General features: G+C 43.6%; 1 protein-coding gene across 1 annotated transcript in view; it reads right to left on the reverse strand.

Moving 5' to 3' along the window:
- Nucleotides 1-17,815, reverse strand: part of recql (RecQ helicase-like) — a 32,346-nt gene continuing 14,531 nt past the window's right edge. Inside the window, exons 10-15 of the mRNA XM_061714557.1 lie at nt 16,956-17,073; nt 16,727-16,865; nt 15,712-15,803; nt 13,589-13,805; nt 11,621-11,750; nt 1-1,376 (exon numbers count right to left, since the gene is read on the reverse strand). Coding sequence (XP_061570541.1) covers nt 783-1,376; nt 11,621-11,750; nt 13,589-13,805; nt 15,712-15,803; nt 16,727-16,865; nt 16,956-17,073 — 1,290 coding nt within the window. The 3' untranslated portion in view covers nt 1-782. The remainder of the gene's footprint in view (nt 1,377-11,620; nt 11,751-13,588; nt 13,806-15,711; nt 15,804-16,726; nt 16,866-16,955; nt 17,074-17,815) is intronic.

Below are 17,815 nucleotides of genomic sequence, written 5' to 3' on the forward strand. Positions count from 1 at the left end.
AACAATGAGACTTAATTTCTTTACAAATGTCTTTATTTTTCAGTAGAATTTAGTTGAGTGCAAAGAACAATGTGTTAAACATCTGACGAGCTCTTAACTAGAGAAAAGGTTCAACCCCCATCTACCTCCCTAACGGTACCGGTTCCTGTCCAAGTGACGTGATTTCCTGAGGTCCAGTTTCAGGATCTTCTGATGTGGCAGCATCTTCATCGTGGATGTAAGGGAGGATGAACCCACGGTGGCATGTCTGGTTTTGCTCTGTTCTCTCTTCTGAAGATGTGGCGCTTACATCTTGGCATACTTGTTCCCTGATTGTTCTCGTGCACTGCAATAGCTCAAAATCTTAACAAGAATATTTGTCTTATTTCTAGTTAAAATGTCTCATTTTTATTCAAAAAAATCTCACTACACTTAAAACAAGACTCATCACTGGAAAAAACAACAATTTCCACCTGTTTCAAGTAGATTTTCACTTAAAATAAGTAGAAAAAATCTGCCAGTTGAACAAGATTTTTTTGATTGTAATGAGAAGATAAATCTTGTCCCACTGGCAGATTTTTCTACTTATTTCAAGTGAAAATTTACTTGAAACAGGTGAAAATTGTCAAATAACAAGTTATTTTTCTGGTAACGACTCTTGTTTTGAGTGTAATGAGATTTTTCTGACAAAAAATTTGACATTTTAACTAGAAATAAGACAAATATTCCAGGTAAGACTTTGTTTTTGCAGTGTGATGTGTTCCCATAGGGACGTGGCGGGAGCATTGGTACCGGACCTGTCGTCAGCGGTGGACCCCCTTCCTCCTGCTGCTGACCCGTGTCCACAGGCTGCGGGCTGTCTGGGCGATGGTGGCCCCGCGGGGCAGGCGGAGCCCCTTCAGCGGCTCCCTGATGCAGGACAGTGCCCCCCCGTCAGCAGGTCTCCCCAGGTTCTCCAGAGAAATGTAGTTGATCCTCCGAAGCTGCTTGCTGTAGTAGTTTCTGAGGTGGCAGAGCTCCTCGGCCGCCGTGTCGGAGATGATGGAGGCCTGCGAGGGGGAGCTGGGGACGGTTGGGGGGGGACTGGTACCTGGTGAGCTCGCGCCTGCCTCCCCAGCAAGTTTGCCCTGTGGTGTCCGACTAGGGGGAGTTCTGTGTTTGGAACAATGGCGTGATCTTCCACCATGTGCTTCATTAACTTCAACTTCCACCTGAATGGTGTGGTGAGATGCGATGCATTTCCTCTGGACCTCCCCCTCCTGCTCCTCCCGCCGGCTGACCGACCGCAGGTCACGTTTCCTGGACAGGTTCCTCTGCTGCTTAAATACCTTCTGTTTAGGTAGCGGGGGGTGGGCCTTCTCCGCAGTGCAGGAGTCTGAGGTCACGATGGGCTTGTCCTGTAACCGTGACAACCATGACACAAGTGTAAGTAGAGAGCAGTTGACATGAAACATCACAAGAACAAAGCTGTTTGTTAGTGAATGAGTGTGAGCTGGAGGGACAGGTTTGCTAGTGAACGAGTGTGAGCTGGAGGGACAGGTTTGCTAGTGAACGAGTGTGAGCTGGAAGGACAGGTTTGCTAGTGAATGAGTGTGAGCTGGAAGGACAGGTTTGCTAGTGAATGAGTGTGAGCTGGAAGGACAGGTTTGCTAGTGAATGAGTGTGAGCTGGAAGGACAGGTTTGTTAGTGAATGAGTGTGAGCTGGAAGGACAGGTTTGTTAGTGAATGAGTGTGAGCTGGAGGGACAGGTTTGCTCGTGAACGAGTGTGAGCTGGAGGGACAGGTTTGTTAGTGAACGAGTGTGAGCAGGAGGGACAGGTTTGTTAGTGAACGAGTGTGAGCTGGAAGGACAGGTTTGTTAGTGAATGAGTGTGAGCTGGAGGGACAGGTTTGCTCGTGAACGAGTGTGAGCTGGAGGGACAGGTTTGTTAGTGAACGAGTGTGAGCTGGAAGGACAGGTTTGTTAGTGAATGAGTGTGAGCTGGAAGGACAGGTTTGTTAGTGAATGAGTGTGAGCTGGAAGGACAGGTTTGTTAGTGAATGAGTGTGAGTTGGAGAGACAGGTTTGCTAGTGAACCAGTGTGAGCTGGAGAGACAGGTTTGCTAGTGAACGAGTGTGAGATGGAGAGACAGGTTTGTTAGTGAACGAGTGTGAGCTGGAGGGACAGGTTTGCTAGTGAACCAGTGTGAGCTGGAGAGACAGGTTTGTTAGTGAACGAGTGTGAGCTGGAGGGACAGTTTGCTAGTGAACGAGTGTGAGCTGGAGGGACAGGTTTGCTAGTGAACGAGTGTGAGCTGGAGGGACAGGTTTGTTAGTGAACGAGTGTGAGATGGAGAGACAGGTTTGTTAGTGAACGAGTGTGAGCTGGAGGGACAGGTTTGTTAGTGAACGAGTGTGAGCTGGAGGGACAGGTTTGCTAGTGAACGAGTGTGAGCTGGAGGGACAGGTTTGCTCGTGAACGAGTGTGAGTTGGAGGGACAGGTTTGCTAGTGAACGAGTGTGAGCTGGAGGGACAGGTTTGCTAGTGAACGAGTGTGAGCTGGAGGGACAGGTTTGCTTGTGAACGAGTGTGAGCTGGAGGGACAGGTTTGTTAGTGAACGAGTGTGAGCTGGAGGGACAGGTTTGTTAGTGAACGAGTGTGAGCTGGAGGGACAGGTTTGCTCGTGAACGAGTGTGAGCAGGAGGGACAGGTTTGCTCGTGAACGAGTGTGAGCTGGAGGGACAGGTTTGTTAGCGAACGAGTGTGAGCTGGAAGGACAGGTTTGCTAGTGAACGAGTGTGAGCTGGAGAGACAGGTTTATTAGTGAACGAGTGTGAGCTGGAGGGACAGTTTGCTAGTGAACGAGTGTGAGCTGGAGGGACAGTTTGCTAGTGAACGAGTGTGAGCTGGAGGGACAGGTTAGTTAGTGAACGAGTGTGAGCTGGAGAGACAGGTTTGCTAGTGAACGAGTGTGAGCTGGAGAGACAGGTTTGTTAGTGAACGAGTGTGAGCTGGAGGGACAGGTTTGTTAGTGAACGAGTGTGAGCTGGAGAGACAGGTTTGCTAGTGAACGAGTGTGAGCTGGAGAGACAGGTTTGTTAGTGAACGAGTGTGAGCTGGTGAGACAGGTTTGTTAGTGAACAAGTGTGAGCTGGAGGGACAGGTTTGTTAGTGAACGAGTGTGAGCTGGAGGGACAGGTTTGTTAGTGAACGAGTGTGAGCTGGAGGGACAGGTTTGTTAGTGAACGAGTGTGAGCTGGAGAGACAGGTTTGTTAGTGAACGAGTGTGAGCTGGAGGGACAGGTTTGGTAGTGAACGAGTGTGAGCTGGACGGACAGGTTTGTTAGTGAACGAGTGTGAGCTGGAGGGACAGGTTTGCTAGTGAACGAGTGTGAGCTGGAAGGACAGGTTTGTTAGTGAACGAGTGTGAGCTGGAGGGACAGGTTTGTTAGTGAACGAGTGTGAGCTGGAAGGACAGGTTTGCTAGTGAACGAGTGTGAGCTGGAAGGACAGGTTTGTTAGTGAACGAGTGTGAGCTGGAGGGACAGGTTAGTTAGTGCACGAGTGTGAGCTGGAGAGACAGGTTTGCTCGTTAATGAGTGCAATTAAAATCAGTCAATCTTTATAAAACTACTACAAATGATGTTTAGTTTAAAGTTATCAAGCGGATTATTGGCTGTTTTTCACAACAGTGTTTTAGGACTATTTGGGGTCTCGTGGGGTAAAGCTGCACATTTGAACTGCTTCATGGTTAAATTAAGTTATAATGAACAAAGTCATTTCATGTCCTTTTAACATGTTCATAATGTTTAAATCCTTTCATCATGAAGTAAAACTTCTCCGTCTATCAGTTTAAACACAGTACACTATTTTTAACGTTAAAGTAGATTACATTAAAGTTTACTGTTGCTGCACGTGTCACAAAGCAAAGGAATACAAAAATAACGCCAAATACTCTTCTTATTCCTGTTTTTCATGCAAACAAAAACTCTTGTATAAAAATATCAGTGACTTGTTCAGTGAAATCCTGACTTCACACCTAAAAAACATCAAGACTTTATCTTCACAAAACTTTTTCTCATTAAAATAGCTTTCTTGCAATGACTGTTTTTTTTCTCTTCGCAATCATAAGTTAATTTCCCTCAAACGCTAATTTAATTATTGAGACTATTGAGACATTTTTCTCACAATGTTACATCTTTGTTCTGACATAATTTTATCACATTGTAAATTGTCTGTCATTGTTACGACATTTCTCATAACTTTGACAGTTTTTTTTTTATTTAAAAGTGGTAAAGCTATAACTTAATCCTTACAACATGTTTGTTATTTAACAACTTTGTTCTTGAATTGTTTTTTTCTCATTACTCTAACATGACCCTAAATGCCATCACGAGTTGATAAAACCATCATAAATTCATAAAATAGCAATAAAATCATCAAAAGTCCAGGAAAATCTCTAAAATACTAACAATAAATCCAAATAAAGACATCACTTTAACGATACTGTAGAGTTTGTCAACTCCAGAATTCTGAATCTAGTGCACATGCTGTCGTAGTTTTTCTACGTCTGTGGAGAATCCCATTGATGAATAATATCAAACATGTTTTAATAACGTCCAAGATCCTTCATCACAGGGACATAGAAATGTGAAGTCATGTAAATTTACTCAGTGGTTCGGACGTTTTACTAGATGTCCCCATACAGAAACTAGGACTACGGAAGAGTATCAGGGCCATGCAGGAGAAAAAATATTTGAGAGGGGAAGATTTTTTTTTATTGTGCACTTCGAGAAAAAAGTCGAAATGTCGAGAGAAAAGTCGAAATGTCGAGATTAATGTTGAAATATAATTTCAAGAATAAAGTCGAAATTTCGTGAATAAAGTCGAAATTTCACCTTTTTCTCAACATTTCAACTTTATTCACGAAATTTGGACTTTTTTCTCGAAATTGTACTTCAACATTAATCTCGACATTTCGACTTTTTTCTCAACATTTCGACTTTATTCACAAAATTTTGACTTTTTTCTCGAAATTGTACTTCAACATTAATCTTGACATTTCGACTTTTTTCTCGAAGTGCATAATGAAAAAAAAATCTTCCTCCTCTAAAATATTATTTTTATTTTTCTCCTGCCTAATACTACTTTTAAATATTCCATACTAGAACAATTAAAAAAAAATATTTAATCAAACAAAGCATTATTTTTATCACCCAAACCTGCTGGTGAGGAGAATCTTAAAGCGTTTAACATTGAAAGGGAAGAGCAGACGTCAGAGGGAAGCAGGAAGTGAAGGTGCAGAGATGAAAGGGTGGACTGTACTTTGTCGGCTGGTCTTGTGGGTGGGAGGGGCTAGGAAAGCTGGCTCTTGACTTTCTTGGATGAGGTGGAGTCTCCAGCGCTCTGAACTGATCTCTTTCCCTCTCTGGACTTGCCACTTGCAGCTTTTACCTGCAGGTCATTGACAAGAGTCTTTACCTGACAGAGTTCACACCTGCGAGCAGGTAACAACGGAGACATCCTCATCACAACTCCTGATCGGGGAGCAGAGCCTCCATGCTGCTCCGTCTCCATCTCCACTGGTCTAAGTGCTCTTCAACCCGCTGACAGAAACCACTACATCTGACTGGAACGTGTCACTAAAGTCTGGGAACGCTGGAAACGTTCCACAGGAAGCTGCAGAAATACACAGGACCTCCTAGAATACTTCATCAATCCCTGGAGGGATATTCATTCTTCACTTAATGTAATGTATTTACATCTGCTACCATAAACCCCTTATGAAAATAATCCTAATCCTCCTTTGGTGCTCTAGAAACCAGCACAGGAAGCTACACAAGTCTAATGGCGCTTTTCCACTAGCACCTACTCAGCCCGACTCGCCTCGGTTTGGTTTGGTTCTTTCCCACTAGGGGTCTAATGGCCCTTTTCCACTAGTCCCGCCTCAGCTCGGTTCTACCCGCCACGGCCCCGTCTTGCGCTTTTGCACTAGGGCTGAGACGGGTAGAGCCGCTCCAAGCCGATACTTTTTCTGTAACCATTCCAGCGAGGTTCTATCCGGGTCGAGTCGGGACTATTTCTGACGTCACCACCCTCCACGCCTCTGATTGGTCGGGGGGCGGGGGCATCAGATGTTTGAATCAGGAAGCGGGAGTCAGAGCGAGAGCAGCTCGCGGCGATTTTATTATAAAGCGCAAACGTCTGTTTCATGATCCAACTCTGAGGTGCAGATGTTCATAAACCTGGTGCTGAAGAGAGAATTAAAAAGGGATGTAGACGGGCTGTTTTACTCTCAGCTGCTCGCGGCTCCAGCTGATTCCTCATCTGCACCGACACGAACAAAGGTGTTGCGCAATCGAGTACGTCACAGCAGCTTCACCACAACCTGCCCACTTCTCCCCTGGTTGTGGAAAAACAAACGGGGACAAAACGGGTGGAGCCGCGCCGCGCCGAGCCGCGCCACGCCGAGCCGCGCCACGCCGAGCCGGGCGAAGGCGGTACTAGTGCGAAAGAGCCATAACGTGCCAAATAGATACTTTTCTGTAACTATTCTGCCGCTATTCAGCGGCTGAGTCGGCTGTATCTGACATCATCACACTACAGGCCACCGATTGGCCGGGGGGTTGGAGTCAGACGTCTGAGTCAGGAGGAGGAAATCAGAGAAAGAGACTCTGACGGATTCTTGTTCATTTTATTTAACAGGCAATGGCAGCAAAAGTCTGTTTGATGATCCAACTCTGAGGGTCAGATGTTCATAAACCTGGTGCTGAGGAGAGAATTAAAAAGGGATCTAGACGGAGATAAGGAACAACCAGATCCACCAGGAGCTCTGTCTCTTCATAGCTGCTCACGGCTCCAGCTGACTTCAGCAGCACAGAGACAAACTAAAAAAATTAAAAAGCGTCACCGCTTGAAGCTTCTCTCACTCTCATTTTTTAACTTGATATCAAACACAAGCCACAGATCCAGCAGCACATTTATCATCTCCTCCAGGTTCTACATCTTTAGTGTTGTTGTCTTCTTTGTTTAGATCACACAATCAAATACGTCACAGCAGCTTCACTCCAACCTCCTACTTCTGATCTGGGGGTTGAAAATAAACGAGGGCGAGGCGAGTAGAGTGGAGTCGAGACTGAGTAGGTACTAGTGTAAAAGCGCCATAACTTCCTGTCTGGAGTGTGCAGGTGGGGCAGCAGCAGGTGTGATGTTGGGCTCTACCAGCCTTATCCTGTGCTGGGACATGCTCATTATTTCAGGCTGCTGTCTCCAGATGTGGAACGAACAAAAAGGTAACATGAACAACCTTAAACATTTAAGGATGAGTCACAGGTGGGAGGACTTCAGCAGCTTTACAGAAAACAGAGAAAAACCACAAAGACAGTTAAGAGCCAGAACTGCAGAACTCCTGGATGACCAGCTGTTGGTGGGAGGAAATGTAGGATTTTACTGCATAAACTGAACATCTGGAGATGGTTCAGTTTCCAGGTCAGAAATACACTGAACTGACTCACCGATCGCATGTATGACAAAGATCTGGACTTCTAATGCGTTTCAATGTCAAATATAAATGTCGTTGATTAAAATAAGTGAAGAAATGACCAGTGGTATGGGATCAGTGTTGAGTATCTGCTGACCCCAGAAAGAGAATGTCTGCTGGAACGTGTACTAGAACATCTAATACAAGGTCTCAACAGTCAACAGTGACTACGTTTACATGCTGTCAAAATTCAGGTTATTGCTAATATTCCGGTTACTGAAACATTGGGAATATTCCGTTTACATGGGAATTTATCATTTGGGATATCTGGATCAAACCAGTGACGCACGGAGAACATCATGACGCAATTACCGTCATTTCCGCTTCTTCTTCCTGTATCCAAATTCAAAACAAATGCTGCTTCGTGCAACTTTTCTCTCACCTTCTTGTAAATCTTCTATCCCGGTACTTTCTACCGTCTACAAATGCAGAAATGTTCATATCCTTCATTACATTTATGAAGTGATTAGTCTCCTCCTGGTCTTGGTTTCTCCGTGTTTATAAGAACTTCCTGGACTCAAAAGATCAGGATTCCTTGTGAACAGAGCATGTGCAGAAAACAAATCCCTGTTCCGTTTGATGGGGATATTCCGTTTGGTGTTTACATGACCCAATATTCAGGTTTTAAAAGGAGTAACCCAGGGCTCATATTGGGGTTTTTAAAAACCGGAATATGAGCAAATTCGGGTTATTCAAAGGGGTTATTGGTGTTTACATGGCCGTGCAAAACCGGGTTACTGCTTATATTCCGGTTTTGAAAGGGTTATTGATGCATGGAAACGTAGTCATTGTCTACTACAAGCTCTCTAAGATAAGACAAGATAGCCTATGTGAACATCCTTTAGAATGCCTCTAAAACGCCTCATACATTGTCTCAAGAACGTCTATAGGAACATCTGTTAGAATGTCTCCAGAGTGTCTACTAGAAGGTCTCTAGAACATCTACTAGAAAATCTACTGGAACGCCTGTTCAAATGTCTGTAGAACGTCTAGATCAGGGGTCTGCAACCCAAAATGTTGAAAGAGCCATATTGGACCAAAAACACAAAAAACAAATATGTCTGGAGCCGCAAAAAATGAAAAGTCTTGTATAAGCCTTAGAATGAAGGCAAATGGTGAAATGTCGAAAAAAATTCAAAATGTCGAGAAAAAAGTCGAAATTTTGAGAAAAAAGTCGAAATGTCGAGATTAATGTTGAAGTACAATCTCGCGAAAAAAGTCGAAATGTCGAGAAAAAAGTCAAAACTTCGAGATTAAAAAGGAAAGGAAAAAGGAAGAAAACAAGAGAAAAAAAGGAAAAAAATAGAAAAAAAAGAAAAAAAAGGAAAAAAAAAGTCAACATTTTTTTAGAAAAAGCTCCAGGAGCCACCAGGGCGGCGCTAAAGAGCCACATGGGGCTCTAGAGCCACGGGTTGCCGACCGCTGGTCTACTAACAAGAAGGACTCTAGACCATTTATAGACGGTATCTGGGACATACAGAAAAGTCCCTTGAAAATGTACTAGAACATCTGCTAGAAGGTCTCTAGACCGTCCAGAAAGCCTACTAAAGAGATCTCTAGAACACTACGGAACCCTCTGCTAGAAGCTCTCTAGGACATAATAGAAGGTCTTAAAGCATCTACTGGAAGGTAATGGAAGGTGTCTAGAACGTTTACTTGAATGTCTACAAGGTCTGTAGAGCGTCTGCAGAATGTCTGCCAGAATGTCTGCCAGAAGGTCTGCAGGACGTACTACAAGGTCTGTAGAACATCTACTGGAACGTCCACCAGAACGTCTCTACAACATCGTCTGATGTATGGATTCACCTTGGATTCGCTGAAGTGGACAAATGGCTCTTAACAGAATATAATTCCATGTTTTTAGGGGTGTCATAAGGAATATGTTCATTTAATTCAAAATTCATGTGTTCTTGCTTCTCGATAAAATAATCCATCAAGTTCTACTCAAAAATAAATATTTGAATGGAAGCAGACAGGTGACTGAACAGAACATTAAAGTCAATAGTTATAATTCTTATATATTCCCATATAAAAGTTCCCTAACTTTTCAAATTAACTTCCCATCTAAAGTCATTTCTGGGATTTTTACCAGAACTTTTCTGCCAGTTTGAAACCCAAAAGCAGAGCAGATAACATTTTAATTTCTTTAAAAATAATAAAATACCACAGTAATTTTCCCCTCTATATCTAAATAATCACATCTGTATAATTTTTCTCTCATTCTGATTTAAACTGAATTTTTTTCTTTCAGTGAAAGAGAAACTCAAAGTTCCTGCGTGATTAAAAACAGGAATGTGGTGTAAGCGGGTGAATCTGAGCAGTTTCACGCCCGTTTATGAGATCTATGAAACTCACCCACGACAAACAACATGACACGTATGAGTGTTTAAAAGCAGCAGATTATCTACAAAGATGTGATTAATCTAACACTGATGATGATAATCGATGAGAGTTAAAAGTGAGGAATACAAACCCGGCCGTGAGCACGTGGACGGACTCACGGACACCTGCATCATCACTTACCTTGAGAGACATTAAACATGGGACATTTGAAAATGACAGCAGAAAAGCGGGCCAGCCGGCCGAAGAAGGAGAAGACGACTCAGAGATGTCAGAGAGAAACTGGATCAAAGAAAGTCAAATTAAAATACAAACACAGGAAATGGTTGTGGGGAGCAACATCAGCTGGAGTTTCACCGTTAGTTCAACTCTGAGCAGAACCTGAGGAAGAGCAGCAAGTATTCCTCATCAGTTGCTGTCTCAGAGAGACTCCATGTGACCTCAGAGGTCATGTGACCTCTGGGACCAGGAGGTTCCCTGTAGCACCCTATAATGTAATAATTTCCTGAAAATGTAATAACATTTGCACTTAACTCAATCAAAAATTTGATAAAATCCAATAATCTAATAACTTCACCAATAATGTAATAAAATATCCTGACTGATATTGTAATAACATTTTTAGCGATAATGTAATATCTTATTACATTATTGGGAATTTATTACATTTTCAGGTGGGTCATTTTTTTTTTCAAAACTGATAATGTAATACTTGACAAATAATGTTCATTTTCAGTCCAGAGTTCTACATTTTGTTATATACACCAGAATGATTACTTTGAGTAGCATGTAATAAATTCCCAATAACGTAATAAGGTATTACATTATTGGTAAGAATGTTATTACAATATCTGTCAGGATATTTTATTACATTATTAGGGAAGTTATTACATTATTGGGTTTTATTACATTTTCGATTGATTTAAAGGAGCTTGAGGCTCCTTTTAAGAAATGAGACTCTCTAGCGCCACCCTTCACCACGACGGCCGTCGGGGGTACTGCAGCCAACAGTGAAGCCGGCACGGGAGAACGGGGAGAACGTGCATGCAGGGTCCGAATTGCAGCACATTTTGCAGCACACAGCCTGTTCAAGGCAAAGGAGAGATACACTAGAGGAATCATTCTTTTGGGTTTGGAACGCTCCATCTGACATTATTACTAGAAAACTTAAAATGTATACGAATTTTTTTCATAAATCCTGCCTCAATCCTGCCTCATGCTCCTTTAAGTGCAAATTTTATTGCATTATGAGGTGTACGTTATTACATTTTCAGGAAATTATTACATTATAGGGTGCTACATTATAATCCTGGTCCAGGTTTCTCCCCTCCTAAAAGGGGAGTTTTTTCTTGCCATTATTTATGTTATGTTTATGTAATAATTGCTCGGGGGTTCATGTTCTGGTCTCTGGAAAGATCCTAGAGACAACTTCTGTTGTAATAGACGCTATATAAATCAAATTGAATTGAACATGACCGGGCTGGACTTCCTGTCTCAGCTGTTACAGCTAAATCTTACTATATTAGAAAGTGTTCAGTCGCAGCTGAGATGTTGATGTTCTGGTGGAAACTAAATGAGCTCAGATTGGACGTGATAGGTGAGGGCGGGGCAACACAGCGGCCTCTTCTACAAACATTAACCCCCTGATTAAAGCAAAAGACCGTAGACATCTCAAGCGTGAGAATGTCAGTGAGGCTTTGGGTGAAGCTGAGTGACGTGTATCAGCAGCATGTACAGAGGAACATCTGTTTCCAGACATGTTAGCAGCTGGTACTCACCAGAGCAGGTTCCTCCCCGCTGGTGGCCATCTTCATGTGGAGAGAGTGAGTCTGGTTCTTCAGCAGAACAGCTTTGGGGCCCAGCTTCAGGTAGAAGTAGGTGGTGTACGGGGTGAAGCTGAAGTCCTCTCTGAGGTCACACACAAACCACAACAGCTGCTTACATGAACCTGAGCTGGATCAGTGCTGGACAACACTGAGTAGTGGTGCTTTTCCACTAGCACCTACTCAGCCCGGCTCGGTTTGGTTCTTTCCCACCAGGGGTCTAACGTGCTGAGTAGATACTTTTCTGTAACTATTCTGCTGAGGTTCTAAGCAGCTGAGTCGGCTGTATCTGACATCATCACACTACAGGCCACCGATTGGTCGGGGGGTTGGAGTCAGACGTCTGAGTCAGGAGGAGGAAATCAGAGAAAGAGACTCTGACGACTTCTTGTTCATTTTATTCCACCAGCAATGGCAGCAAAAGTCTGTTTCATGATCCAACTCTGAGGTGCAGATGTTCATAAACCTGGTGCTGAGGAGAGAATTAAAAAGGGATCTAGACGGGTGATAAGGAACAACCAGATCTACCAGGAACTCTGTCTCTTCATAGCTGCTCACGGCTCCAGCTGACTTTTCAGCAGCACAGAGACAAACTAAAATAAATTAAAAAGCGTTGCTGCTTGAGGCTTCTTTCACTATCATTTTTTAACTTGATATTGAACACAAGCCACAGACCCAGCAGCACATCTATCATCTCCTCCAGGTTCTACATCTTTAGTGTTGTTGTCTTCTCCGTTTAGATACACAATCAAATACGTCACAGCAGCTTCTCCAACCTCCTACTTCTGCTCCAGCTGCTGAATTGTTACAGAAAAGAAACCAGCAGGAGCTGAGCTGAGATGAGCCGAGTAGGTGCTGGTGGAAAAGCGCCATAACAGGCCTTCGCAGTCTTCCCAAGGCTTCAGTTCCTCTCCTGACCACTACGGTCTGGATCCAGAACTGTAGTTCCTCTACTGCTCTAGTCTGTCAGTGGTCCACTAAATAGAACCAGGTGTGTTGGAGCAGAGCAACATTTACAGGACTGTCTCAGAAAATTAGAATATTGTGATAAAGTTCTTTATTTTCTGTAATGCAATTAAAAAAACAAAAATGTCATACATTCTGGATTCATTACAAATCAACTGAAATATTGCAAGCCTTTTATTATTTTAATATTTCTGATTATGGTTTACAGTTTAAGATTAAGATTCCCAGAATATTCTAATTTTTTGAGATAGGATATTTGAGTTTTCTTAAGCTGTAAACCATGATCAGCAATATTAAAATAATAAAAGGCTTGCAATATTTCAGTTGATTTGTAATGAATCCAGAATGTTTGACATTTTTTCGTTTTTGTAATTGCATTACAGAAAATCACAATATTCAAATTTTCGGAGAAAATTGTATAACAAGCAGAACAGCGGTTCATGAGGACCAGGGTCACAGAACACTGGTCGGTCCTGCAACAAGCTGAGAACGGCCAATGAGCTTCAGCAGCAGCTCAAGAACGGGACCTTTGATGAATCGTTCATTACAGTCTCAGATATAATCCATGGTGTCGGTTTAGAAGAATCTTTTTGCCCAGAAGAACAAAGAGCGACAACAACGACCCATAACTATGTTCTTCTCTGGAAAAAACACACCTGCACCGCGGCTTTAGGAGAAAAAGACGCTACAGAGCGAGTCAAGATGCAGCAGCATCAGAAGAGCAGTGAAATACGCGCCAGTCACAATCTGTCCTACTGTACTCCCGTTCAAATCCAATTAATCGGGTGGCGGCGTGGCGTGACTGATCTTCGGAATTTGAAGCCTTGTATAATAATTGTAAAAAAAAAAGTTGCTACTTCGCAGATTTCACTTATCACGGGTTCTTTTTGGACCGTAACCCCCGTGAAAAACCAGGGATTACTGTACAACTGAACCAGAGCAGAAACAGGAAGTGACCTGAGGTATGTGTGCAGCAGCAGGTGGACGATCACGGTTTCCGCCTGCCGTCTGGACAGCGTCGTCGTCTGGGTGGTTTTCCGGTGTTTGGCAGGACCTCTCCCCATCCACGCCTCCACCAGCTTCAGCGGCGTGAGCTTCTCGTCAGCGGAGGCTGCCAGCTGCAGGATCTGCACCACCTGCCGGGCGTGCTCGCTGATGTCCACGCTGGTGTGGCCTGGAGGAAGAGCAGCAGTGATCTCTACAACCAATTTACATCGCCTGATGGAAACGGCATAGAAAATACCCGAAAGGTGATTCCTCAAACCTGTTTTGTTGTATTTCAGGCCTAAAACAGATTCCACAAACATCAGCTGGGATGTCAAACATTTGATCACTAATGTGTTTTATTCCTTCGCACAACACTTAAGAGCTGTTCTGGCTTTGAAGACACTAAAGGCATCAGTGACGCCGTCACTGACGCCGTCACTGACGCCGTCACTGACGCCGTCACTGACGCCGTCACTGACGTGCACCTCCCAAAAATTGTAACTACGCGTCGAGGCGACGCAGACCAAACGCAGACAGAGAGGGCTGTTATTGGTTTCGCTTGGAAGCAACGCATTTCCGGTTTCCGGTTTGAAGCAGTCGTGAACTTTCAGCGCTCTTTTCTTCGTGTATGTGTGATTTTTTTGTTTTGTTTTTTTGCACAATAGTTGTCCTTATCTCTTTCATTCACTGTGAGCGGAAAAGTACGGAAAAGTTTGCGAATTAGCGGTATTAGGGGGGTACTGCACCGCGGAGAAATGGAGTGACGGAGAAGTCCGAAGGGTTCACGACGGCGTCACGGCGACGCCGTCACGGCGACGGCGTCACGGCGACGGCGTCACGGCGACGGCGTCACGGCGACGGCGTCACGGCGACGGCGTCACGGCGACGGCGTCACGGCGACGGCGTCACGGCGACGGCGTAGGCATGGCGTCGATTTGACGCAGAACCATAACTCAGGCTTAAGGTGCTTTCACCTCTGTCCCGTTTGGAGCAGTTGTTCCGAAACAGGGAGCGTTTCCCCCTAAAGATCGGTTGGTTTGGTACATGTGAACACAGCAATAGCGCTCGGATGCGGGAAAAAACAAACGAGCCGAGATCTCCTAGGAGAGGTGGTCTTGGGCGGGAGATAAGGAACGACCAGATTTACCAGGAGCTCTGTCTCTTCATAGCTGCTCACGGCTCCAGCTGACTTTTCAGCAGCGCCAAGACAAACTAACCAAAAAAAAAAAAAGCGGCGCCGCTTGAAGCTTATTTCACTCTCCTTTTTTAACTTGATATGGAACACAAGCCACAGACCCAGCAGCACATCTATCATCTCCTCCAGGTTCTACATCTTTAGTGTTGTTGTCTTCTTCCTTTAGATCACACAATCAAATACGTCACAGCAGCTTCACTCCAACCTCCTACTTCTCATCTGGGTCTCTAAAAACAAACGAGGACGAGACGAGGCGTGGCGAGTCGAGTCCCGCTGAGTAGGTAAGAGTGGAAAAGCGCCACAAATGCAGCACCTGATTTCTCTATACGTGGTGGAAAAGCATCTCTACTCTGAGTCTCTCCTGGGTGACTGAACTTCTATCTCTGAGTGCAGAACCTTGCAGATGAAACTATCAACCCTCTCTGGCATTTTTTTTCCTGTCTCCGCTTAGAATTTAAATTGATATCTTTATGGATTTGATGTGATGGACAACACAACTCCAAAGTAGTCACTTCTCCCTCGTCCCTCTCCAAATCAAATCAAACTCAGGATCCGCGAGGGTTTATAGGGTAAAAGCAAATCAGACAGATAAGAAGGACCCAGACTGTGAAGAGATTTAAAAACTAATAAGAGAACTTTAAAATCGATCCTGAAGCACACGGGGAGCCAATGCAGCGATTCTAAAACTGGTGTAATGTGAGCCCGCCCTCTGGTCTTCATCAGCACACGTGCTGCTGAGTTTTGTAGTAATTAAAGACTAGAAATGCTCTTTTTAGGAAGACCAGAAAGCAGGACGTCACAATAATCACTACGACTGGAGATAAAAGCATCAGCACCTCCGTGTTTGCCTGAGAGAGAAATGGGCGAACTCTGGCGATGTTCTTAAGGTGATAAAAACCTGTAGCGTGGCGGCAGTTGTCACACATCTGGCTGCAGCCTTCGTCGTCCCAGACCTCGTTGAAGTGGACGGCCATCAGAGAGCGCCGGCACCTTCAGAGCAGAGGAGAACCTGAAGACACGGCGTTCAGGTGTTTCCCAGTCATGCAGCATCTACCGTATTGGCCCGAATGGAAGACGGTGTTTTTTGCATTGAGATAAGACTGAAAAGGTGGGGGTCGTCTTCCATTCAGGGTCTAGACATTATACCCATTCACAACGCTAGATGGCGCCAGATATCTTTAAAGCAAAGTCTGAACTTAACTCCCCAGGCCAAAGCTACAGAAGAGTATTAGGGCCATGCAGGAGAAAAGGAAGATTTTTTTTATTGTGCAATTAAAAAAAAAAAAAGAGTCAAAATGTTCAGAAAAAAGTCGAAATGTCAAGAATAATGTTGAAATACAATTTCAAGAATAAAGTTGAAATTTCGCCTTTTTTCTCAACATTTCAACTTTTTTCTTGACATTTTTACTTTTTTCTCGTCATTTTGACTTTTTTCTCGAAGTGCACAATAAAAAATAATCTTCCCCTCTCAAATATTTTATCTCCTGCATGGCCCTAATACTCTTCCGTAAACCACTGTCATGAAGAAGAAAAATAAAAATAGCCGTAGCACGAAGAAGAAAAATCAAAAATATCTGTAAGTAAGAAAATAGAAGAAAATAAGAGGAGATAAGGAGATAAGTAGGGACAATCTGTAGAAAAGTGGGTGGAAGATCGGCAGGTGAAACGGCAGCTGAGGAGAAGTTATGATGCAAACTTCAAGAGGATGATTTGAATGCGGCAAAATAACTTTTTCTCTCAAATCTATTGTTATAATCATTTGTTTCAGATGTACTGTAATTATTCTCTGTATAAAAATTTAATTTGGTGTTCAAAAAGTCTTTCTTCAAACTTAAGTCTTGAAAAAGAGGGGGTCGTTTTATAATCCTGGTCGTCTTATAATCGGGCTGATACGGTATTTCAGCGAGCATTACCTGTCCACGTTGTGGCAGTAACCCACAATCTGCAGCAGCTTCTGCTGACCAACGTTCTCCATGACCACCATGGTGCTGATCCTGAAGATGTCAGCAAAGCCGAAGTAGACGATGCAGTCGGACGGACGGTCGTCTCGTCCTGCAGACGGGACACACGGGAAACACCATCAGTTCTGTGTTGAACATCAGAGCAGAGTTGGTGCTTGTGGAGAGACGGAGCGGTCGGCACCTGCACGGCCGCTCTCCTGGTAGTAGTTCTCGATGGACTTGCTGATGGTGTGGTGGATGACGAACCGCACGTCGGGTTTGTCGATGCCCATGCCGAACGCCACTGTGGCCACCACCACCTACTCACGACACGTGGAAATCATTCACACTGGTGGAAATCATTCACACTAGGCCTGCAGGATTCTGCAGGTCTTTTTTGCTTATAATTGAGATTCTCTGGCACAATCCATTTAATTGTAAGTTCACAATAAGTTGAACAAGCTGACTCCACAGAGAAATCAGAAATGACTGCTTAGCTGACAGTAATTAATACAAGCAGTCTGTATATATATATATATCTAATGTCACTGGAAAGGCAATCCCTTGTTCTCCCAGGGTTCTCCTGATTAATGATCAGTTAAACTTATATTACAAAGAAAAAGTTGTGTACCAGGCAGGATTAACAGCCGCTTGCTCTTCGATGGAAACCACCACACGATCTACCAACATGTCACTGGTTTAATCTGTTTATGGACATTTTACATATCGTTAGGCTCATAGCATATTTGCCTAATTCTAAGGCATTCAAATACAACTTAGGCAATTATGCTATGAGGCCCTAAGTATTAGGGCCATGCAGGAGAAAGAATATTTGAGAGGGGAAGATTTTTTTTATTGTGCACTTCGAGAAAAAAGTCGAAATGTCGAGATTAATATTGAAATACAATTTCGAGAATAAAGTCGAAATTACATGAATTAAGGCGAAATTTCGCCTTTTTTTCTCAACATTTCGACTTTTTTCTCGAAGTGCATAATGAAAAAAAAATCTTCCTCCTCTAAAATATTATTTTATTTTTCTCCTGTCTGGCCCTAATACTCTTC

This window comes from Cololabis saira, chromosome 23, assembly GCF_033807715.1.
Source record: "Cololabis saira isolate AMF1-May2022 chromosome 23, fColSai1.1, whole genome shotgun sequence".
Lineage (NCBI taxonomy): Eukaryota > Metazoa > Chordata > Actinopteri > Beloniformes > Belonidae > Cololabis > Cololabis saira.